General features: G+C 31.1%; 1 protein-coding gene across 1 annotated transcript; it reads left to right on the top strand.

Moving 5' to 3' along the window:
- The first annotated feature begins 570 nt into the window (after positions 1-570).
- Positions 571-25,085, top strand: LOC127710515 (uncharacterized). Its single transcript, XM_052216441.1, has 9 exons — positions 571-635; positions 2,424-2,491; positions 3,829-3,896; positions 8,206-8,339; positions 12,144-12,467; positions 13,713-14,024; positions 16,410-16,445; positions 19,059-19,133; positions 24,199-25,085. The coding sequence occupies exons 2-9, from the start codon at positions 2,483-2,485 to the stop codon at positions 24,282-24,284; spliced, it is 1,044 nt and encodes a 347-aa protein (XP_052072401.1). The 5' UTR covers positions 571-635; positions 2,424-2,482; the 3' UTR covers positions 24,285-25,085.
- The last annotated feature ends 10 nt before the right edge of the window (positions 25,086-25,095 follow it).

Below are 25,095 nucleotides of genomic sequence, written 5' to 3'. Positions count from 1 at the left end.
TCTTTCATGTAACTGACGTAAGTTGTATTCAGAAGTACATTTCGAAAACAAGAAGATACGAAGTCAACGAAAGCAAAGGAACGTAACTGTTTTGATATGTAAAGATATGATATATTATTTGAGTAATAAAAAACATATTAAAATTTGTAAGCAAGCTTATTTGACTTATACATACTTTTTTTGGTGGTATAGGGTTATCATACAAATATTTGTCTTTACAAGGGCTCCTACAAACTGCAAGGTCAATGATTCATTGTAACAATGAACGCTTATTAGAGTCATTTGTATTAAGATTTTTGTCAGTGACAGCCCAGTAACGTTTTATTACTATTTTTGACGATCCACCGACCAGCTTTGACTGACCAAAAGAAGTTTATTTTAAGAAGTTTAGTTATTCTCTCTCTTTTCTCTCCAACATTTGTTCAAAATTTTCTAAAGTATAATAAACATTTTTAACTTGGAAGTCATAGTACGTAAAAATATTACTTAGATCAATATTATTCATACAGCAATCCATCCTCACAAAAACAAAGTTATCTAAATGCATGTGTGTATATTTTTCAGAGTTGACGCAAATGTGTTGATGAATATATAGACAATAGTGTCTGTATGATTGAATCTCCCTGCACATGGAAGTAAGTATATTATTTGGAAGTGAATATACAAAAAAGAATCAATTATTTTCAACGTAGCAAATAAAACGCGTGTACAAATAATTATCATTATAAGGTTTGCATATATTTTACCAACATTTCATTATAAACACGCTCGTTTAAGATCTCTTCCGTATTACTAATAATTTTAAATTTATTTGGAAAAATACCTTTGACCCTACAATAATTTCTACATTTCAAGCTTTCAATCATATATGTGTTATAAAACAGTTGAATAAGGGGGAATTAGATAACGCATATAATGCATGCTTTTCTAGTTAATCTTATTTTCTTCAACTCAGCATATTTTTATATTTTTCACTGAAAACAGTTATTGAACTTTCCGCTGTAATACTACAAATAACATTATAGATACTAGTATCAATGTCTAGATCAACTTTGTTTTTTAAAAGAAAAATATTGCAAATTTTGAATATTTATTTGAAAGGTTACGATTATTATTCTGTACTCCAGTCATCTTCTTATAAAATTAAGTGAGATATCTTATTGATTTTTTTTTTAAATAATAGAGAACAATAATTCTGTTTTCAAATAATCATTTTGATCGATATTAATCGTTTCAAAGTAAAATGAATAACATTAAGTTACTGCGCTACCAAAATGCTCACATTTGTGTTAAACATGACTCCTAGTGCAGTCCTAAGACAAGATACGACTGGAAAAGACGCGATTTGTTTTTACTATGTTTTTTATTGTTTTAAAACGGCGTTTTTGTTAGTTTTTTTTATGCCATGTCTTTAAAAAATATGATATGATTTTCATTTAAATAAATATCCATTATGATACTTTTCCAATGCAATAATTGTAAAAATATAACTTATCATGCATGCAAATTATCACCTATTATGTGATTTCATTAAATCAAATAGTATGTTTGTATGAAACTATTTGTAGGTTATATCAGTACGATTAAATCGATGTTGGTCATTTTGCAGTGCATTTACTTTAGACCAACATTGTAAATGCGCACGTTAATACAGAAGTTAAAAACAAAGACAAAAGGACGCTAAATTTTGGGGCTACAAAAATTTGGAAATTTTGAGTCTATGTTTTGCAACTCCGAATTCTTTATCACAAGAACTGGGTTTCATCTTCAGATCACTGACCAGGGCGCTCAATCTACAACAATGCGAAGGCCAAATTAATTACAAAGTTAAAAAAAAAACAACGAAAACCTTATTTCCAAAAAAAAAACAAAAAAAAAACAATAGTTGCCTCATTGTTTTAAATGAAGTAGCGTTTTTCTAAACAAGATTTTCATAAAATTACCGCACCAATGATGTGTCATGTCATCACAGGATCACTGATTTATTGACGGATGATAACCTGATGGTGATATCTACTCAGTGGTTGAACAAATTAACAAAGACATGATTTTGGTACTTCATTTACCAAACCTGCATTACGTTAACACAAGACTCATCAATGAACCTGGAACAAAAACAATACAACTGTCAATATATGATAGAAATAAAGATAAAACTATATTTCTGGTTCCTTAAGCAACTCTTTTCCTGTTGGTCATCAAACATGTTCCTCTATGTGCTGAATTATGTGATATTTACCAACAAAAATAATTAAAATGTGTTATAATCAGAACCTAAGCAGGTTCACAATCCAAAAAGAGTTAAAGAGAAAAGAGATACATTAAATATTGGAACATGTGTAATGTCGAATTCTTGTTGAGAAATCTCAAACAAATGTGATTTCATTAAATCAAATAGTATGTTTGTATGAAACTATTTGTAGGTTATATCAGTACGATTGAATGGTTTGGCAACGGTGATTCTTTACAGATTATTTCGAAAATGGTAACGGTAGGTTTCAATCGGTATGAAGGTATTCTTGTATATATGCTAAAAGGACAACAATTAAAAATGAGTGACTGTGCACCTAAAATGCTCACAATTGTATCAAAAAAGACTTCTCTTGCAGAACTAAGACAAGATACGACTGGAAAAGACGTTTAAACAAATTAATGAAGTGATAAAAACGTGATTTGCTTTTTGCAAAGCTTTTTATGGTTTTAAAACCGTTACGGCGTTTTTGTATGTTTTTAATGCAATGTCTTTGAAAAAAATGTTTTTTTTTTAAATGAATATCCATTATGATACGTTTGCAAGCAGTTATGATCAGACATGACTTATCATGCATGCCAATTATCGCCTAATATGTCAATAAATAAAAGAACGGTGGTCATGTTGCTATACGTTTACGTTTAACAAACATTGTAAATACGCATGTTAATACAGATTTTAAACCGAGGGTAAATTTTTGTTTGTTTAATAAAATGTTTAAGTTTTGAATCTGTAATTGGCAACTCCGAGTCCTTTATCATAAGAAACAAAAACACAATCAGATAGAGTTGTCTGTCTTCTTCTACTTTTTTAACTGATTTTTAAAATGCATATCAATGACCGAAAAGCTCTTCGAATATCCAAGGTTAACAATTTAATAAGTCATACTCGGCTTTAATCCTCAGAACACTCATCAAGGCGCTCTTAAGTTACAACAGTGCGACGTCCAAATCAATGAATTATGTTAACAAAACCAATGAAAACCTTATTTCCATATAAATATAACCTGTGAGTAAAGATACCTCATTGTTTTAAATGAAGAAGCGTTTTTATAAACAGAAAATTTTCATAAAATGACCGCACCAATGATGTGTCATGTCATCACAGAATCACTGATTTATTGACGGATGATAACCTGACGGTGACATCAAAATAACTAGAGAAACTATTTGATATGTACTTTGTTGTATCAAAAGCGTATTTTGTAATCAAAAGTCTCGTCAATAATGCTGGAACAAAAACAATTGCAAGTATCAAAATATATTAGGACTAAAAATAAAACTCTATTTGTGGTTTCTATAGCAACTATTTTCCTGTTGGTCATTACACATGTTCCTCTATGTGCTATTTTACATGATATTTACCGACTAAGATGATTAAATTGTGAAATAAGCAGAACTCTAGCAAATTGACAATTCAACAGAAACAGCGTGCACAGATTAACGTCTTGTTGTTAAAGAGAAAAGAGATATATGAGATATTAGATAATTTATAATGTCGTGCTCTTGTTGAGAATTTTGTAAATAAATTTGATTTTCATCAAATCAAATAATATGTTTGTATGAAAATATTTGTAGGTGATATCAGTACTGTTGATTGGAGTGGCCACGGTGATTCTTTACATATTAGTTCAAAAATGGTTTCGGTAGGTTTACAATTGATATGCAGGTATGCTTGTAATTTTGCTAACAACATAACAACAAAAAACCAATGTTGTTCGATATTATCTAATAAACAAATTTTGAAGATGAAAAACTGTAAACAATACATTTAGTGGAAATTAAAGTGTACTCATAAGACTTATTTAAAGCTGTGAGATACAGTGGTAAAAATTGTTGAAGAAAAGGGAACTTTAATAAAAGGATTGCGTGTAATGAAATTAAGAATAAATACGCAATCAAACCGTCCAGGTAACTTTTAACAGCAATAAATAAATGATACATCGTTTGATCTTTGACATTTAGGAGTGACTTTGTATTTAACAAGATAAATCGAAATATTTCGTCGTAATAAAATTTTCGCATTTGAATAAACATTTATTTTTTAAGTATGCTTTTATGATATTTGTCCGGGAAAATATCAGCTAAATGTTCATTAAATTGAAACTTCATTGTTAACTTGTTTACGAAGTGAAACACAAAGTCAGTGTATTTTTTTTTTGTCATCTTTTAATAGATGTTATTGTTTTATTGTACATCTGAGTTCGAAGTTCAGAGAGGCTTTTAGAAATGCCGAAAAGAGATATGGCTTAGATGTAAATGAACAAGCTATCCAACGACACAAATATCAACTTAGAGACTTCTAACTAGTTTTGAGTTGAAGGAACCACTCATGTGATTCTATTTAGGTTAACGTGTTTTTCGATTGATGAAGACGTCATAATAGACAAAAGTAGAGAAATATAAAACGGTTAACAAAATAAAGCAATCGTATTAATTTTCAAATACGTACCTATGTGATTTTAAGAGAGAAATTCTTTCATAAGGTGAAATTTAATCTTACTACGTTACATGTTACACGTACCTTCTAAAATATACGGGAATCACACGGCTCGGGCTATTAAGTATATCGTCGAATGTAAAATCTTTATCCCCAAGTGACGAAATTACTGCTAATACGAAAACAAAAGTGAAGTTATCTTTCACGTTGTCTTGTGATAGCTTAAGAATATCAAGGTTTTGAGATTTCCTTTTTAGATTTTTTATCTTTAAATGTAAATAAACAGTCAAGTAAGAAGATCACCAAAAACCGTAATCTTTCTTCGACAGCCATGTGTAGCACTGATTATTTCGATTCTACGAATATGTATAAAATAATTCAATATTTATATCATTGAAACAGTACCATATTTAAAATTACAGTAGGTTAAAAATTTAATATATTTAGATTCATAGAATATTCATCGCATAATGTCCAATGGCAAATAATTCATGTATTCATGACAAGGAAAAATCAACAATTTAGAAATACAAATGGTTGGTTATGTAGAATAATACGATCGAAATGATTAGCATGTGTAATCTTAACTGCGCTCCTCCTCTTCTTGACCTTGTTCCTTTATTCATTTGAGGCTGACTTTAATACAGGAACTTTTTTCTGTAGATTGCATATGGAGTATATATCTCCCAGTTAAACGATATTCTAGAGCTTGCATTTTCTAATTGTATTTCCTTGATAGAAGGTTGCTGCTGACAATGAAGCTATTGAACCAAGAGTTGCAAGTGGTGAAGTTAGGATCATCCATTCAAAAAAATTTCGGAGACCATCGCGAGTTGGTTGACGGTTTTCGAATATTTGTTCACGATGCAGACCACAATCCCGTTCTCTTTTCCTTGAATGTGACCTTCCGAAATAGACTTATCCCCGAGTTTGTACTAACATGTCATTGAGCAACACGACGAGTGCCACATGTGGAGCAGATATTTGCTTACCCTTCCGGAGCACCTGCGATCACTCCCGGTTTTTGGTAGGGTTTTTGTTGCTCAATTTTAGTTTCCAATGTTGCGTTTTGTGCACTGTTGTTTGTCTATTCGTCTTTTTCGACTGTTTTTGCCATATAATTGTCAGTTTGTTTTCGACTAATGAGTTTGAATATCCCTTTGGTATCTTTCGTCTCTTTTTTTTTTTTAAAAGTATCGGACTCAGCATTACTATTCCGATCGGACGTGGCTTAGTATTTATGCATCCTGCATAGCCATACGGACGCCCAACTGCATCAAGGGTTGTGCCGCCTGTATAAGTTAGGAGATGACCTTATTATATACCAGAATCAATCCCTGGTTAACGTCCGACTTGGACTTTGTGGAATAGAATACAAGGGAATGTTAGTATGTGTTTTTTCGTAATAACATTTAATTCTTTGTTTTGTAAGATATTCGTTTAATAATTCATATGTGCATCTATTATAGTTACTTTCAATTTTGTCATGTTTTTTTTTTACTTTTTTATTATTTGGGGAGGGGGTCTAGTCTTTTAATTATAGCTTTTATAACTAAATATCAAATGGATTTTTATTTTTCTATTAACCATTCGGTTGCCATAGCAACTGATGATACACTTAATTGACGCATCATTAATGATTTTTCGGTACTTTATTTTTTAAAAAATATCTCGCAATGGTGATATAACTTAAACCAATTTGTATAACCGTGTCATATTAATGATGCAGGAGGAAGTTATTTACGCAATGAAATCTAAAAGATAAATTTTAAACGCGATCCTAAAAGGCATTTTAACTACATTTGTACTTTATTAATTTTACGTAAAAAATCTACTTGTTTTGTATATCTTAATATAACATTCAAATTTCCGCATGATATAATTGAACATTCAATAACAGTTGCCCCGATTACGTTACTTTATTTTACATCGACGTTATGACGTTTACCGCCATAAGCATGGAAATGTCATGGCGGGTCACAATTATATCATAATAGTAAAAACATTTAAGTCTATTAAATGATTTCCAGTTTTACCTACCATATCTTCTCAAAAACTTCAAAAATAAATGTGGTAGTTTCAAACATATCACCCGACACAAACAAAAAATGTAAAGACATTGTTCTGTAGACGAAGTTAACATCTATGGTATATTTGGTTGTTCAAAATATGACGAATATCGAAAACTTATGACATTTACATCTTCGAAAGTCTTTTAAAACATTAAAAAATTACATATGAGTCAATCAGAGCGAATTCACTTTTGTATTTTATTACTAAATATGTAGAGCTGCTAAAACATATTTGTTAATTTATTTTCCAGAATCTTGCAAAAAAGTAAAAATAACAAAAATACTGAACTCTAAGGAAAATTCAAAACGGAAAGTCCCTTAAAAAATGTCCATATTTCTGCATATATCCTTTCTAGTCATAGTTAAACTATGATTCGTAATGATAATGGTTTGTAAATCCTGTTTTAGATATTTTAGCTAGAAATACGGACCATATTTCGGTCTTATCAAACCTTCTCCCGCATGAAGTTTCATTTTTATTGGTAACGTACAGCCAATTGACCCCATTTTTTCTCTCTCTCCCGGCATGGGTTTCCCTACTGCACTGATGAAATCTAGGTGATCATATCTCTTTAACCCATTCAATCCATGGGATAATTTTTAGCAGAATAATTATACATTGATAAGTTATTCGTTATCCTGTAAACTTTCATTTTAGCAGTCTTATACAATCATTTATTAAGATTTTTTTTCAAAACGACTTTTAAAGACATTTAAGTAATTTCAACTATTTATTTTCTGTGTCTATGCAATTTGTTATTATTGTTATCCTTTCGTCATTTTCACTTTTGCCATGGTGTTGTCATTTTTTATTCGACGTAAGATTTTCCAATGTTCCCAGGGTATCTTATTTCTGTCTTTTTTCTTTCCTTCTTTACATGTAAGTTGATAAATCGATGCGTCTTAACTGAATGCATATAAATAACTGTTGGTTAAAATTCCCATACTCGGTTTTTAAATTTAGACAGTTTTCAAAACAAAAATGGCAGAATCATAATTAAATGAATAAAAACTAGAAAAATCACGTGTCTTGACTTATCTTAAATCTATACTCTTATACACATTTCATCTCGCTCTATCCTTACCATTTTTCTTCACTACTTCAACGGAAGCTACGTTACAGCAAAGCAATGTAAAATGCTATTAAAACTAAATTTCGCTTACCGAGACAATGTTATTTAAACGACAATCTAAAAGATACGATGAAGGTTAAGCAAGCAATTATGGAATCGTTTGTTATGGTGAATGGTACATGCCTTCGTTCTTAAAACATTCGTTTAGAGTCCTTACAAAGCTTGCGTTTTGTTGCATATAAACTTCGTTCGTTTTGTGTTAGGGCATCGTTCGAGCAGCCACTGCAATGGTTTTGCATTATTCGTTTTGTTAATCTTACTTTACAAGGGCTGTGCATGTTAAATTAGGAAAATTGTACTTGCCTTACAGATCGCCAGCTGTCCACAGGAAAAATACAGATTCCGAAGATATCAGTAAAAAATTGTCCTCCAGTTACAAGCCTCTGTTGAAATCAGATGATGATAGTTCTGAACAAATTAGCAATATAGAAAAACAATTTTGTGGTAAGTTCAATATACCTTTATTGTTAACCAATCTAGCTTTTTCTTATATTTTCTTCCAGAAATTAAAAAGTGATGCCAATGCAATTATGCATCGCAATTCCGTTGGAAGAGCTTAGATGATAATGCTAACGAGTACATTTCTTTTCGTATTTTATTGAATCCGCCTTGGTTATTTACAAATCCATAAAATCTGTTAGGGAACATACAGTCTAATACTCTGTCCTTGTGTTATTGTAAACAAACAAAAAACACTATTTGACCTCAACACTGTAAAAAAGTATTCTCCATTCTTAATTTAAAGACAGATTGAAAGAATTATCAAATGTTGTTTCATAAATTAAAGACCAACGCAGAATCAAACATTACTTTAAAAGAAGGTACAAATCATATTTTGTAAAAATAAAATAGCACTCAGATTAAAACAAAAACATCACCAGTAAGTAGTTTTAGAGTCAAAACTATTCCTCATTTTCTAGAGTGTGTCATCACCGAATGTTAATTATCAACACATTTATTATGAGTAACTCGACTGATATCATGAATGAGAAAGCGACTGTTTGTCATCCGAAGCACACGACTTTCTCTCCTAGATTGATTGGGTTTCTTTTCTTGTTGTGATTTGTCGACAGTTATTTTCCTTTTCGTCGTTCTCCTTTTTTGTCTTTGTATTGTCTGTGTTTTTTTGTTTTTTTTTCGAAATATGCTTTTTGGTTGTCCTTTTTTATCTTTATTTAATTCTTTCTCTGGATGAAAATAATTTGTATTGCGCAAAATGCGGATATGTCTATAGACCTACTTCCATTATTTCTAACCATCTACACCGTGAATAGCAAGTGGTTAGTGTCATCAACTATCCTCCTGGTAATGGTAATCACATCGAAAACAATTAAGTTTGGGTTCAGAAATTTATATTTTGGCAAATATGTAATCAAAGTAAATTTTTAAAAAATTCTAAAGATTTTCAATGCAAAATTTAAATCTGAATACAAAAGGATATTTAGTAGTTAGCATGTGATATGCAACAGCACAAAATATATGTAAACTGTGGTAATCTCTCTGTCACTCCCTATAAATAAAAACTTTCTATATCAACCCAAATTCCCTATGAGATAAAAAGAACAAAGATACAACCATAAAGAATGATCATCGAAATCCTATACCAAAAACACTCATGTTAACAGCATTCAACCCTTTTAATCCCCGATTCTGACCAATCCGGTCGGAATATGCAGACACTGCTTACATTGTACAAAATTAACAGTTAAATGGTTTTAAACCATCGACCAATAAAAAAAATTGAATAGTTATCTATGTAACTACCTTTATATAGTTGTACATTAACTTCCCCTTTGAAGCTTATAACGCGTGTAAATCAGCCAGTCCCTACATCCGGGTAACTCAACTATTGTGTTTCGAATAGAAACTGGTTCCTGTTCGGGTTTATGTGGGATACCTGTTTTTCTCATGTCAGAATAACTATTCCAGAAATCTCTGTCATTTGAACAATATTATACTTTTTGTCCTTTAAGTTAGCATGCTCAAAAAATATGTTAACGGATGTAATGCAATGAGCAACAATCAACTAATCAATGTTTTTCTTGATTTGCGGAAAGGAAAAGTACGGTATGTTGTCATTTCGTACTTTCATCGTTTGGTATCATTTAACATTTTCACCCATGATCAAAACCATTTGTACCATATTGACCATCTGCATAAACCATTTTGTCCTATACGGACTAAGCAAAGCAATTTATGACAAAAACAAACGATGTTTCGTGCGCTATTTTTAATTTCCTATGGTTAGGTTGTCAATTAAGATTTTATCCGCGTAAATTTTTCGATCCCTTGAATAGAAATATTTCATAAGGTTATCAATTTAATACTGTTATAAGATATCTGCATTTGTTTTTATCGGTGTTATCATTGATAACAAATTATGATCCCTGACCTTATAACTAACCAGTTATGCAAAGATTACATGGATTGACATCTAAAACGCCACTACAGAAACGGCCATAGCTAATGTGTAGGGATATATTCTGCATAAAAGTTCACTAGCAAATATCTTATCCTCATACTATTGACATGTTTGTAAAAAAAATGACTTATCCAAAGGCTTGTAAAAAGACAACATGCAAATAATGCATTATTTAAAAAAAAAATGACATTTTAAAAAAATGCGAATACAATTTAGTATCGTTTATCCACTATTCAGCATATCGCATATAGAATAATCCATTCCAATTTTCAGAAAGTACTAAATACCAATGACGGAGTATGATTTTTGTTTTTAAATAATTGTACTCTTATTTAACACACACAAAAGTTTAAGTTTCTGTTTTCATAATTAGTCATATTATACTAAAAACAAGCATAACTCTTCCAGGGGCATTTAGAATGACCGATTGCTAACAACAGTGCATTAATTTTAAAAAGAAATGAGAAATATGGTCATATCTAAGCAATGCAAGCACAATTTTAGTATCGTTTCTCTTATTTTTATCATATTTAATTAAAAAAAAACCATCCCAAACAAATGTTCATAACGTACTACAATCCAATACAGGTACATGTATATGATTTTTATTAAAGTGAAGAATCATTTTATGGCAGTTGTTATCAAATAGTTCGTTTCTATGTATGTTAGCGTTTGTTTTTGTTGCAGTTCAGTGTTTCTGTTGTTCCGTTGTTTTCCTCTTATAGTTGATGTGTTTCCCTCGGTTTTAGTTTGTAACCCGGATTTGTTTCCTCTTAATTGATTAATGACTTTTGAACAGCGGTATACTACTGTTTCCTTTATTTATAAACCTTATTAACAAAAATACAGTTTGAGTATCTTTAATGTTATATCATTTACAGTTCATGGAAACTAACTCATCTAGTTGCATTAATATGCATGATTGATAAAAAGAGTACTGATTTCAAATGAAAACATGTTGTTGCTTTTAAAGGATGCAGAAATATTGTGTTTTTGGTTTAGGTGAAAAATAAAAGAAACAATAATGATATAATCACAGAATGCGTTAAAAGTAATTTATACATTTTTTCATATGTCATTTTTAACACAATATATCGCTTAAAGGTGTCTTTGTCGAAGTCTACGTTTATCGCATGTAAATACTGCGGGGTTCGTTTCACATATTAAGAATTTTGAAAACATTTTATCCGTCCGATTCGTGCATATAGTTGATTGACTGATCAGTCGATGGCGGTTGTCCTGGTAACTGTCAAAAAGAATCCATCAGATAAACCAAGTAGACTTCATTGTATTGATCACCGATCATTCACCGATCAGTCATGTTTGTGTATCGATCAATCATCGATCAGATCACGAAACAGTAACACGTAAGGTTGCAAGTACTGTATGTATGGGTTTTGCCCGTAATTGAATGCCTTATTTTGACCTATAACTGCTTTCATCTACGTCATTTGGTCTCTGGTGGAAAAAAGTCGCATCAGCAATCATATCATATCTTCTTCTTGAAAAAAATATAGTAGCAAATGCCCAAAAAGTCCAGTTAATAGCAGGTAACATGCATTTTCTTACTCGCAAGCGTACAGATTTAATAGAAACATGAGAAAGGTGAAAGATAATCAGAACACGACAAATGCAACAGAATGCGCACGTTCCCAACGAAAACAATTGAAACATTTTCTTAATATAAGTAATATGGCTTATTTTATCAGCTACGAAATTGAAAATTCCATATAAAGGAAAGACATACCATAAGAAAACAAAAAATTAAGAGGATTTCTTGAATGTGTTTGAATTATAATATTAATTACATTTTTTTATAATTCCAGATCAGAAACATAGATTTTCTCAATTCGATGATGATTTATTCATGTTAGTGGAATTAACAGAACTTGACAAGCTGGTTCTCGACAACTTAATATCCAAATGTATTTTGATGATAGAGGACAGAGAAGAAATTATCAAACCAATCTCACAAAGTGAGCGTAACATGGTTTTTCTTGATATCTTGACTGAACGCCCATATGATACCTTCAAGTTGTTCAAGGATGTCTTAAAAGAATCAGACCCATTCAATGATGACGTTCAAGAACTTCTCAATAAAATTCACTGGCCTGAAAACAGTGATGAAAACATCAGTTGTCATGACATAAGTAAGTATATTCTGAATTATTCGAATATAACATTATAAACCAAAAATCATTAAAATCGCACAAACAGCTGTCAGCACCTAATCTATTTGCTTAACATACAAACCTACAACAACATAAACAAGTGACAAGTTAATTGTTAACATGACAGGTATGTCCATGATAATACCCCTTATGTTTCTGAACTAATTATTCATTATTACGATGAATATTGCAAGGGATCCTACATCTCTTTTCAATTCTTGTAACATTTGATAATTTGCCACATCTAACTTATTTTGTAAATAAAAAAGGTAACAACTAATAGGTATAAAAAAAATATAATAAAAATACCAAGCTCCAAGGCTAATTCAAAAAATAAAAAATCAATCAACAGAACAAGTTAAAAATAACTGCCATACTGCTGACATTGTACAGGCATTTTCAAAAGAAGATGGTGAGCTAAACTTTGTTTTATAGCTAAAAAACCTCCCATATAGTTGTAAATAGTTTTGCTTTATTGACAAAATTGGGTGAGGAACCCAACAGAAATGATAAGTTAATGTGACAATAATTGGGACTCAGCAGCCAAAACTGTGTAAACATACATCACAGACATACAACCCTGACTATAAAAAACTAAAACAAAAATACAAATTAATCTAACAAAGACGCCAACAACAAAGGTGTAGTAGATGGTAAATTTGACAACTTTTTTGTCGTTGAAAGTACATATCGTATAAATTATACACTTTCTTGATAAAATAAAATTAAGTAAATATAAACGCAAAGGTAAACAAAATAGCTATAGAAACAACACTGTAAAAAACCTTTGTGTCCGAGTCTCACCCCAGGACCCAGCTGCTCCAGGAATGCACAAATTTAAAAAGTAAAAACACCGATGACAGGATGCATAAATATACACAACTTCAGCCCCTATAATATATAACTCAAACCATCTTGTAATATTTGTGACGTAGACACTGAATATTAGGTATTAGTACTTTCCGATTAACTTTTTGAAAAAAAGGACGAAATGTTCTTCGAAAAAACCCTGGCTCACTAGTTTTTTGCTTACATAACGATGACGTTTTACAAAATCTGCTTGCAGCTGCAAGCCCAAACCGTTACACTTTAATAGCCACTACTGGTCAGGATTCGCATTTACAAAAAATAAATACACCAAAAATTCGGATTACCTTGCTTGGAATCCTCTGTTTTTTTACCAAATTCATAAACAAATCTTCTCTAATATTTCTTAAATTTCAGTTATGTTTGACCACATTGTAAAGCTACAAAAGAATTACATGATGTTTGTCCGGGATGCAGATTGCAAAACAGATTTAGCTGACCATCTTTATGAGGCAGATATCTTAAATACTAAAGAAAGAGAGGAGATTTGTAATACTTCAATTTCTCGACATGAAAGTAATAGAACATTATTCAAAATATTATTACGCAAAGGTGGTAATGCATATAAGCTCCTTTTTGAAGCTCTAAGAGATGAAAAATGGTATGATCTTGCTACTAAAATGGAGACGACTCGAATTTCTCAACAGGAAATACAGTTATGCCAAATAGGTAATATGACCAACAATTGTTCGTTTCCACTTCATTTTGTATCTCTTAGATGCATTCAAACCAAATCGCCTTATTACATAAATGTATACAAACAATAATCATCATGGCAATATATCACCTTCATATATTACTGAAAACACATGTGATACTAAGTAATTATCTATTTGACTAAAATATCAAGCAGGCTATTACCATCAGTTGATATTTGAAATTGTTATCCATCAGCGGCTTGTTTTAATTTTAAACACTGAAATTTTTGAGCAAAATGTTATCAAACTTTACCTGACTATTTCTTGGGCAATCTAGTTTGAAAATTGTATCAAAATTTGAGCCATCAACACTACCTTTTGAAATGAATAGGACACAGAGATAATAGTGCAATGTTTGTCTTAAATCTCAAAATTAAAGCAGTACAAGAAAACAGACTAGATACAAATAAGCTCCTGGTGAAAGTCTATCAACTGCATTCTTCGAGGATTTGCCACTGAAATGTCGATTTTCAGCAATTCTAGTAATTTGGGGTTATTATCTTGAAAAGTATTACATCAACAAATAATGCAACATGACAAACAAATTGTCAATGGGCCCTTATCAGAATGTATTGCCCTTAAACGATGATTTTACCCCTTTATGCGCAAATAATAGCGAATAGAAAGAAACTTTAACTACCAAAAATGTTTAACACATTAATTACCATTTAGAGACGAGTTTTGCTCATTTTGTGTGTTGTATTTTTTGTCTCAAAAAGTATAAAGATTAACTGCAAATTGCAAAAGTGTATAGATTTACAAATAAATCAACATTGCCAAAATCGTAAGTTGTCCCCTTCTAAGTATTGTCCTTTTACGACAATTTTTGCTTCTTTTTGTTTTCTTTACAGGAACTATAATAGCTAGAAAAAAACTGTAAAATGTTCATCATGATAAATTCTATAAATAAGTCAAAATGGACAATTGTCAACCAACTCCTTTTATACTGATATGATGTATGACATACATTTTTAAAATTCCCCGTGTGAAGCAACTAAGGTTTCAACTTCCTCAGGCAAGTATAACTTCCTTTTTGATAAATATAGCTCCTAAAATGTCTACATATTTTGGCTTTTAAATGGTAAGGTGTGATAATTCCTGATGCGGTAAAATCTGGAAAAACGCATTAAACATTATAAATGCACGAACTTAATAAATTATTTCATTTAAAAGGTATTATGATCCGTGATCTTTGTTGAAAACTATAATCGATAGACAACAACTATCAAGTGGAAAAAGGATTCTAATAAAAATTTTCCCCTTGACTGACATTTTTACCAATTGTTTTTCTGTTTGGCTGTACATCGTGATATTTAAAATAGATTGACTAAAACTTTGAATAACAAAAACTATCAACTGCATATTCTATAACTGACATAGTCTAACGTATGCTTTTGTCAAGTTTTATGTACTTCCCACGTTTTTTAATTTTCTTTAGAATTCGTTATTTTTGTAAGTATTTTCTACATATAAATACATTTGCAGGAAATAGCCAGTCGACTCCTTGCACATACTGCATCATTTGTTACCCGCTAAACACTATTTTAACTCATTCTTGTCATTTCTGCTCATCATCTTTGATATGCTGTTCAAGTTATAATTGATAAACATGAATTTTGTCCAGGCAAAATGATCAGCATGACAGATTATTGTTCACACAGGATTCATTTAACACACCTGTTTTGTGTTATGCATTGCAAATGCCTGGTGAGCAATACACTGTTTTACATTGCTAAGATTAAAGTATTAATTATCTAAACGACAAAAGATGGGAAAAAAAACAACACTACAACATATAGCAAATACAAAAAAAACCTTTTAAACTAGATATATACTCTGGTACTTATTAAGAGTTAACAGACCAATTTCTACTAATTACACAGGTTGTATTGTTCATATGTTTGAATAGGATGACAAGTTGCAAAGTCATAGTCAAACTAAACTGTACCAATGTTATATAACAATGCTTTACTATACATGTATGTCAAATAAAACTTTAAAAAAACATTGTCCAGCTGACTTTATGCGAATTAAGTTCAAAACCGGTTCAAGAAATCATTGCATGATAATTATCAATGATAGAAATTATTAGCATTTTATTATAGATAAATATTATATATTTGATAAAAACATGTGCAAAGGAGATCTTACAATGAACAATGTTTAAGTAAAAATCAAGAGCATAGCAGTACATTATTCAAACAAAACATTAAGATAAAAAAGGTAACTGCGATATTAAAAGCCTTCATTGGACGTTCCAACAGTTTACAGCAGCGTTTTGTACACTGACAACACAAATTGCAGGGCAGTCCCTTATTTCAATGAAAAATAAAAGTATAAATTTGTCTTGTTTTAGGAAAGAAGAAATTTAGAGAGAGACAGAAAGAAAGAGGTAACCAATACGATTAATTCAGCTGTTTGGTAGTTCTAAAAGTGATGACGTAATATGTGTAATTAGCAACATGATTCACATTGGATTACTATTGAAATTCTTAATCAAAGTGCCCAAGCCACCACAGTTACCCTTTTATACTTGAATTCCATTTGAAAAAATCTGATTTCAAGTTGATATGACATGTTCATCAGTATTAAACAATTAGATGTGGCACCATTGAGACAATGAGATAACTAACACTGTTCAAATTAAGCGAACTATAGGTCACCGTCTGTCCTTCAACAATGAACAATACCAGTACTGTAAAGTCAGCTATAAAAGGCTCCGACATGACAGAATTTGAAACAATACAAACGAAAAAGAAAACAAAGGTCAGATTTATGAGAAAACAATATTCGAAAAAGAAAATGACAGACAGCAACTAATTACAACACCTGAATTACAGGCCCTGATTTTCAATCGGTACGCTTCCAACTGATTTGGCGTAAAATTTGTCAATTAAATTCTCACAGATGCGATTTCAAAATATAAGTTAATAATATCGACAGGATTAGGACCATAAGTTTATAGTACAAGACATATATAAATTTGTTGTAACGTTTTAATTCATCGAAAACAAAATAAATATTAGTACCAATAAAACAGTGTTCAAAGATTTATCACGGTATTAAACTGGTAAGTTTTAATCATTAATAAGTTTATTTAAAAAATGAGTGAATTAAGACGGGTCGTATCTTAATGCATAGGCTTTGTAAACTACATTACCGTAGATAAAAGGTACAGTCAAACATCAAAAACAAATATGTGTATCAATGAAAGAATAAAGTAAACGTTTGAGTAATTAATGAATTGTGAATAATACACACCGTAAGAAGGTGCCAACAACATTACAAAAATATGATCAAGGTTAAAATAGTTTTTTAACGTTATCAACTGAATAGAATTTAGACAGATCTTTACTGAATTTAGCCAGAAACTGTGATCTATAATAATGCAAGAACAAATATGCTATTAAAGCTGAGCAATCCGTACCCATATGAATACCTTCAACCTGTCGCAAAACTGTTCTGCCGAACGAACATAATATTTGTTCATAAGAAAATTTACCCTTTAATCATTTCATCACAGTTTCAATTAGTATGGTTTGAATGTTTTCCTTTCCCGTACATCAGAAGGCTTTAAATAAGATGCAGCAATTAAATAGGCAATAATATTTTCAAATGGTAATTGAATTGAATATAAATATTACTTTTTTATTCAATTAAATGAGTGTCCAAAAATTTATTTCCGATTGAGGAAGATATTTTGGTACATTTTCATCACCTCTAATTACATGGCTATAGTGATCATATCTTAACATTTCAGTCTCATGTTGAAGGAACATTATTTTCTCTACTGACGTCTGTTGATATTCACGTATATCTGTGTCAAATAATCTGCAAATCGAGGCATTGTCTCCTTTCTTTCCCACTGAATTAAGAAATTACTCTTTATTTGTGGTTAGGAATGCATTTTTTAGACATTTTTAATGTATAAATATACTACTTATATCTCAAAATTATGTTCATTGACAAAATAGAAAAAGAAAAAATAGGCCGAAAGTCATAGCATTAATAACAGATCACAATTATCGATTATTTAAAAAATAAGTACTAGTTGTCTATTCGGACATCTCTTATAAAAACTGTAATAAACTTTTGGACACAGTAACACGTGAGTATAGTGTATTAAACAGAGGTCAAATACAGAAATTATAAGAGTTCTCAGTAAAACCATTTAAAGTGAGTAAAGATAAAACCATATACTACCTTTAAAAATATATAACAAATAAACACTAAAGGTAAACATCTCTCACAAGGAAAATACTAAAAACAAACCAAAATAAGGACATACACCACATGATGGTGCTCTACTGCAAACAATACAGCAATCAATCACAGTCCAAATGAAACTAGGCAACTGTAATTTACCGCACGGCCTTCACCAATTAGTATAACCCATAACATATTAACAGCTTCAACATGTCAAAATTTAAAATGATTCAAACAGAGAAAAAACAAACAGCGTTTAAAAGGAATCACAAATACAACGGACAGCAACCAACGACAACCACTTACAAGCTACGGACTTCGAACATATAATTAAGATATGTTGCGGGTTAATACATGTTTTAGGCGATCTACTATCACGATAAACTTTGACAGTGGTGTAATAGCACAACATAAGAAAAATACTGTCAAAATCAAGAGAATTTCACCTGAAAAATCTTACGGAATTACAGTGAAAATAATAAGTTCATCAGATCTGCTATGCTTTTACAGACAACTTAGACTTCTGAATTTATAACATATTCAATTGCATTGAAACTGAATATGCTTTGTAAAACTGCAAAAAAAACCAGTAAACTAGCCATACATTGTTTTGATAGCGTTTAGGTCGGTAGCCGAAAAATTTAATTTGATATGGCTTCCCAGATAAAAATTAGGCTAGAAATGAATTAAAACATTACATTTAAAAGCATGTTAAAAGCTAACTAGCCAGAAAACCTTCCTTATAGTTATAGTTCCTTCAAATTTATAAGTAATATATCAATTGCTGTATTTTTTTCAGATATGCAAATGATTCATTGTAGAATAGAAGAACTAGTACGTACAAACGATCAACATATTTCTAAACACAGCCTTAGTAAGTTTATTTTCTATCAGCTATAATTGCAGCAGACTTGTCAGAATATATATATCTACTATCTTAATTTAGTAATTATGCTATTGTGATGAATTGGTGTGTTAATTCATCGTATGGTAAACATTTCCTTTTTGACAAATGTTAAATATACAGCGTTAATTGTCATGCACATGTCATTTTCTCACTAATTGTAAACTGTTGTGAAACTGTACATATCAAAATATAAAATTGAGAATGGAAACAGGGAATTTGTCAAAGAGACAACGACCCGACTGAATAGCAGAAAACAGCCCAATGCTACCAATGGGTCTTCAACACAGCGAGAAAATACCGCACCCGGAGGCGGACTTCAGCTGGCCCCTAAACAATAATGTATACTAGTTCAGTGAAAATTGATTTCACACTAAACTCCGAAACATATAAATGAATTAAAATTTAAAACAAATACAAGCCTAACAAAGGTCAGAGGTTCCTGACTTGGGGCAGGCACATACATACGGGGGGGGGGGGGGGGGGGGGGTTAAATGTGTTTTGTGAGATCTCAACCAACATAGTGGTGAGAACCAAAACATGTTGTGTTAGATTGGTTTACTATCAGTTGAAGTCCGGAAGATTATGTGATACTCCATATTCTAAATTACTCAGGCTTCGCCCCTTTGACTTGAAGAGTATCAAATATCAAATAAATAGCAGTAGCTAGGGATTATCTGGAATCAAAACCATGACCCAATTCACAGCATTACAACCTTGCGTGTTCAGTTACTTATTAGATTATGTTTAATATATCTTATAAATAAGAAGTGGTATGAGTGCCAATGATACAACTATCCATCTAAGTCACAATGTGTAAAAAGTAAACAAATATAGGTCAATGTACGACCTTCAACACGGAGCCTTTAATCACACCGAATATCAAGCTTTAAAGGGCCCCAAAATGACTAGACATAAGTGTAAAACAATTCAAACAGGAAAACAAACGGTCTAATCTATATAAAAAACCGGTAAACACTTATAACCACACCAACAAAAAAAAAACAACCATTGAACAACACTTGACCACATAATCTTTGACTTTCAATCTCGTATTCACATCAATCATACATTTTTCTCCGCCATATGAATAAGGATGTGGATAGGATTTTCAGAATAGAAAAAATATGCGCAGGAAGTGCAGATAAAGTCAAAAAAATATAACGAATAGAGAAAAGTAGGCTCCATCAATATAGAATAGAAAATAATGGGTTGTTGAAATATACTAAATTGAGAACAATGGGCAATACAGAATAGAGAAAAATGATTAAAAAAGTTAAAGAGTAATTAATTGAAGGACCTCCATTCAGACCCTCATGTCCAGTTTACAACAGCCAGCAGACAATGTGATACTACACAAAAAGAGATTTGTTCTTACAAACATCTTATCTTAAATTTAGGCTACAGTAATTATGTTAACAAAAAGTAAAATAACAAAAATACCGAACTCCAAGGGAATTTCAAAACGGAAAGTCCTTTATAAAATGGCAAAATCAAAAGCTCAAACACATTTAACTAATGGAAAACACCTATTATATTCCTAACTTGGTACAGGCATTTCCTTATGTAGAAAATGATGGATTTAACATGGTTTTATAGCTAGTTAAACCTCTCACTTGTATGACAGTCGCATAGAATTCCATTATATTGACAACAATGCGTGAGAAAAACAAACAGACATAATAAATAAAAACGTCAAAATTGGGGTACAGCAGTCAAAGTTGCAATATAATCTTAATCACTATACAAACAAATAACTGTTTCAACAAAGAAACGCAAAATGGCATATAGACAAAGTACATAAGCAGAAATGAAAGACAGGAACTCAAAATTGACCATAGCACAATAAGACAATGGGGGATGTATAAGTACCGATCCACGTCAAGTATATAATAAAAAATAGATAAACAGTAAGGGTTAAAACAATACAAGGAAAAAAAGGAACTTTAACATGTAATTAAGATGATAAACATCGTCAGTACCTAGAATCTATACTTCTAGACCATCATGTATTATTTATGAAGTTGATACGGAATATGTATCACCAAGGTCTTGGTATATTCCAATGAACTTTTATTAGAAACAGGACGAGATGTTCATAAAAATAACCTTGGCTCATCAACTTTCTGCTCACACACTGGATTCAAACGATGTTCAAATTTCAAATATTGGTAAAGAAGATAAAAATCAAGGTAAAAAACAAGCTTGAGGTCATTAATTGAACTCCAAAAGGTAAATCCAACTCTTAAGATCTGCATGTATGAACAGACATGACTGCCGTTTCACAACCTTTATTAATGATAAACGTTGTTTTTTTTTCTTTGATACTTAATGAATTCGTTTATTAATTTACCTAAATCTAAGGTAATCAATTACCGTTAGATTAGCTCTTCCATAAAAGTTGATGATAAATTTCCTTTTAGAGCGAGTTATTTATGTTATTTAAAGAGGTGTCACATAAATGGCAAGAAAATGTTTATGATAATTTCAAAGAAGCCAGATCATTTAATTTCGCATTCAGATATTGATGATGTTCTTTCCATTAACAATCCAAACTTTTCTGATTGCTTTCCATTATTATATCCTCCAGAACTAGAAATTAAAGAAACAACATACACGGCTTTCTTCGCCTAATTTTATTTTTAGACATACCTCGAATTTGACATAAGCAGTCGTCATAGTACCAAAAATCCATGACACTTTAGTAGCAATATACCAACTTTACCTCCATATGGGATATACATTTCTCAACTCTTTCGTTATCTAAGAGCTTGCAGCTGATAATCAGACTTTATAAAACGTCACCAGTGCCTGGGCAGAAAGTTGATGAACCAGGGTTATGTCAAAGAACGTCTCGTCTTTTTTGTAAAATTGTTCATCGAAAGATACCAATACCTTGTAGATAAATATTCCGTGTCAACTTCACAACTAATACACGATGGTCTTGAAATATAGATTCTAGGTACTGACGTTATTTCTCATCTTAATTCCGTGTTATTGTGTTCTTCTATTTGTCTTTGTAAATTATTAACCTTACTGTTTAGTCCATTTTTGGTAATATCCTTTTTGACGTGGCTTGGTACTTATGCATCATTGTGTTATTGTGATGAGGTCATTTTTTTGTATTCTTGTCTTTCAATTTTGCGTATGTGCTTTGTCTATATACCATTTTGTTTTCTCTGTTGACATATTTGTTTGTTTTTATAATGATTAAGATTTTAAGACAATTACATTGACCGCTGTTACCCTATTGTTGGCATTTGTACCTATCATGTCTGTTTGTTTTGTTTACACATTGTTGTCAATAAAATGGAATAATATGCGACTGTCATACAAGTGAGAGGATTAGCTAGCTATTAAACCAGGTTTAATTTTGCCATTTGATAAGGGACTTTCCGTTTTGAATTTTCCTTGGAGTTCATTTCTTAATTTGTTTTACTTTTTATTCGGTATTCAAAATCAAACCGACCACTAGCAGCTGAGTCGATATTAAAAACTGTCAAATTTTCTAACTTAAACAAATAAAAAAATGGTATTCAAAATTATCGTAAATCAATAATCACATGTAAAACAGAAAACATGATGAATAAAAGAAAAAAATGTAAGAAATATACAAAAAAAGTAAAATCACAAAAATACTGAACTCACAGGAAAATTCAAAAAGGAAAGTCCCTAATCAAATGGCATAATCAAAAGCTCAAACACATCAAACGAATGGATAACAACTGTCAAATACAAATGATCGTTAATCAAATACAACTCTTCGCAAAGATCAAAGTTAAAATATTATATATTATAGTATATTAATCACTATAAAATGAAAGAAACAACCTTTTATTAAAACAAAATACTTCCGTAATATATAATATACTTTTGAGATGTGAAAAAATATCTGACATATACTAACCTTATTTTATCATCACAAATGCCTTGCACATTTAAGGTGGGAACATATTCTGTATGATAACAAAGGTGTGCTCATAATGGGAAATACGGTTTAATCCATTGCATCAACAACATTTAATGAACCGCCAGCCTGATATCCACAAATTCTAAACCCCTTCACACTGATTAGATTGTATTCAATTTAGGTGTATAAACCTTGTCGTCTGTTATTCTATTTGAAACAAGTAGAACATATGTTCTCGACGTTCATAAAATGTGATCATGCGCTGTCTTATTCATAACTTTACATTGATTGATGATTGATGATGGTGTTTAACGCCACTTTCAGCACTATAAGCTATATCTCGGCGCCCAGTTTTTAGTTGTAGAGGGAGCCGGAGTACCCGGTGACATCCAACGACCTTTGGACAGAAAACTGGCAATTCTAGTCAATTAAGACAGAAGTCAAACGCAAATGTAACGCACGGATTTATACTCACAACCTCAGTTTTGACAAACTAATGATAACGTGGACGACTTACTTAGACCGATATGTCACCTAGGCACCCCATAATTTGGTAATGATGAATTGTACCGTATAACCAATTGTTCGATCTGCTGTTGAATCCTTTCTTGTTTTATTATACTTTGAATTTCATATTTAAATGCTTATTGTATAATTTGCTTTACGAACCGTACTTGTGTCAAAACAATCAGTCTTAAATTGTTGAAATGAGGATAGTATATATTTTCATGATGACTATCCCTTGTAGATCGCCCTTTACTTTTTTAATATACGTTGTGGTTAAGTGCATTTCGAAAAGTTTACGGACGCAATAACGAGTTGGTCGTCCGTTATGAAATATCTGTGTCACAGATGATTGCAGATGTAAATTATCAATCTTTTTTGGAACACTTTCTTTAGGCATAAAACCGATTATGATGTCTTTCATAAACATAGCAGCCATTGCTGCAAACAAGCACAGTGGGAAAATGCTTTTGCTAAATTGTAAAATGTGTAATGCAAGCTACATATAGCATCTAGTTACTTGGTATCATAAAATTGGATTTCAAAGTCGTTCACTATACTGATGTTTTAAAATTTTGCTAAACAATGATAATCAATTTTTTGTTAATATCTTTTTTTCAGGGAAGTTGGAAAAACGCTTGCAAGATTCATACGCCCTTGGAAAGAGACCAATAAAAATTCTTTCTATACGGAAGATGATAATTTAGTAATGACAGATATTTTTAAACAAATTTGTTAAAAAAAATGTTAACAATCATGGCAAAATCCAGCACTGTATACAATATATTTTCAAGACATGTTGTACTGACGATGATGAAACAGATTATATCATTATCCGGTGTGATATTCATGCAGAAATGACAAAATTGGATAAACCTGAAATGAAATCAATATTTGTCTTTGATGTCGTTTGTTGACTGTTTACTCTAAATCAAAATATTGAAACTGACTGGAAAGGCTTGATTACAAAACATATCTTCTTAAAAACAAATGTTCTACAATTGTGTCGTCTTGCAGGTTAGCTTTGTTGTAAGATGAACAATTTTGCCGTTTGTCGACATTCAAAGCGTGTCATTTTAATCAAAGTTTACAAGCATTAATTAAGACCTAGTGCTACTGAAAGTTGTTAATCTAATGTGTACGTTAGGGACAGTCTGATAAAGTTAGAGAATTGTTTTGAAAATATTCATTGTGTCGTCTTTTATATAGTTTATATGAAAGCAAAAAGGTATGAACGTAAACGACAATCTCTTAGATGTTATTAAAATGTCTGTATCTTTAAGATACTAATGAAATACTGTACCTTGCTCCTTATGAGATTTTGAACAACAAACTGTATGAAGAATACTTTGACACAAAAGATAAGGAGATAGGGCTGTGGTAACATATTTACTTGAAGATAGTGAGCTAAATGAAGTTACACATGTTAACAATTTAAAGAAATCCCTTTAAACAATTTTTGGTACCTATGTTGTCACTGAAGAAAGTTAATTAAATATACTAAGTAATGCAGGATAA

This window comes from Mytilus californianus, unplaced genomic scaffold (genome assembly GCF_021869535.1).
Source record: "Mytilus californianus isolate M0D057914Y unplaced genomic scaffold, xbMytCali1.0.p SCAF_8, whole genome shotgun sequence".
Classification (NCBI taxonomy): Eukaryota; Metazoa; Mollusca; class Bivalvia; order Mytilida; family Mytilidae; genus Mytilus; species Mytilus californianus.
This window is presented reverse-complemented; position numbering and strand designations above follow the sequence as displayed.

What these genes read in the sequence shown, in the direction of transcription:
- LOC127710515 (XM_052216441.1), top strand. An exon ending in TTAGTTCAAAAATGGTTTCG is followed by an intron (nt 3,897 to 8,205) that starts GTAGGTTTACAA and finishes CTTGCCTTACAG; the next exon opens with ATCGCCAGCTGTCCACAGGA. An exon ending in CATCAGTTGTCATGACATAA is followed by an intron (nt 12,468 to 13,712) that starts GTAAGTATATTC and finishes CTTAAATTTCAG; the next exon opens with TTATGTTTGACCACATTGTA.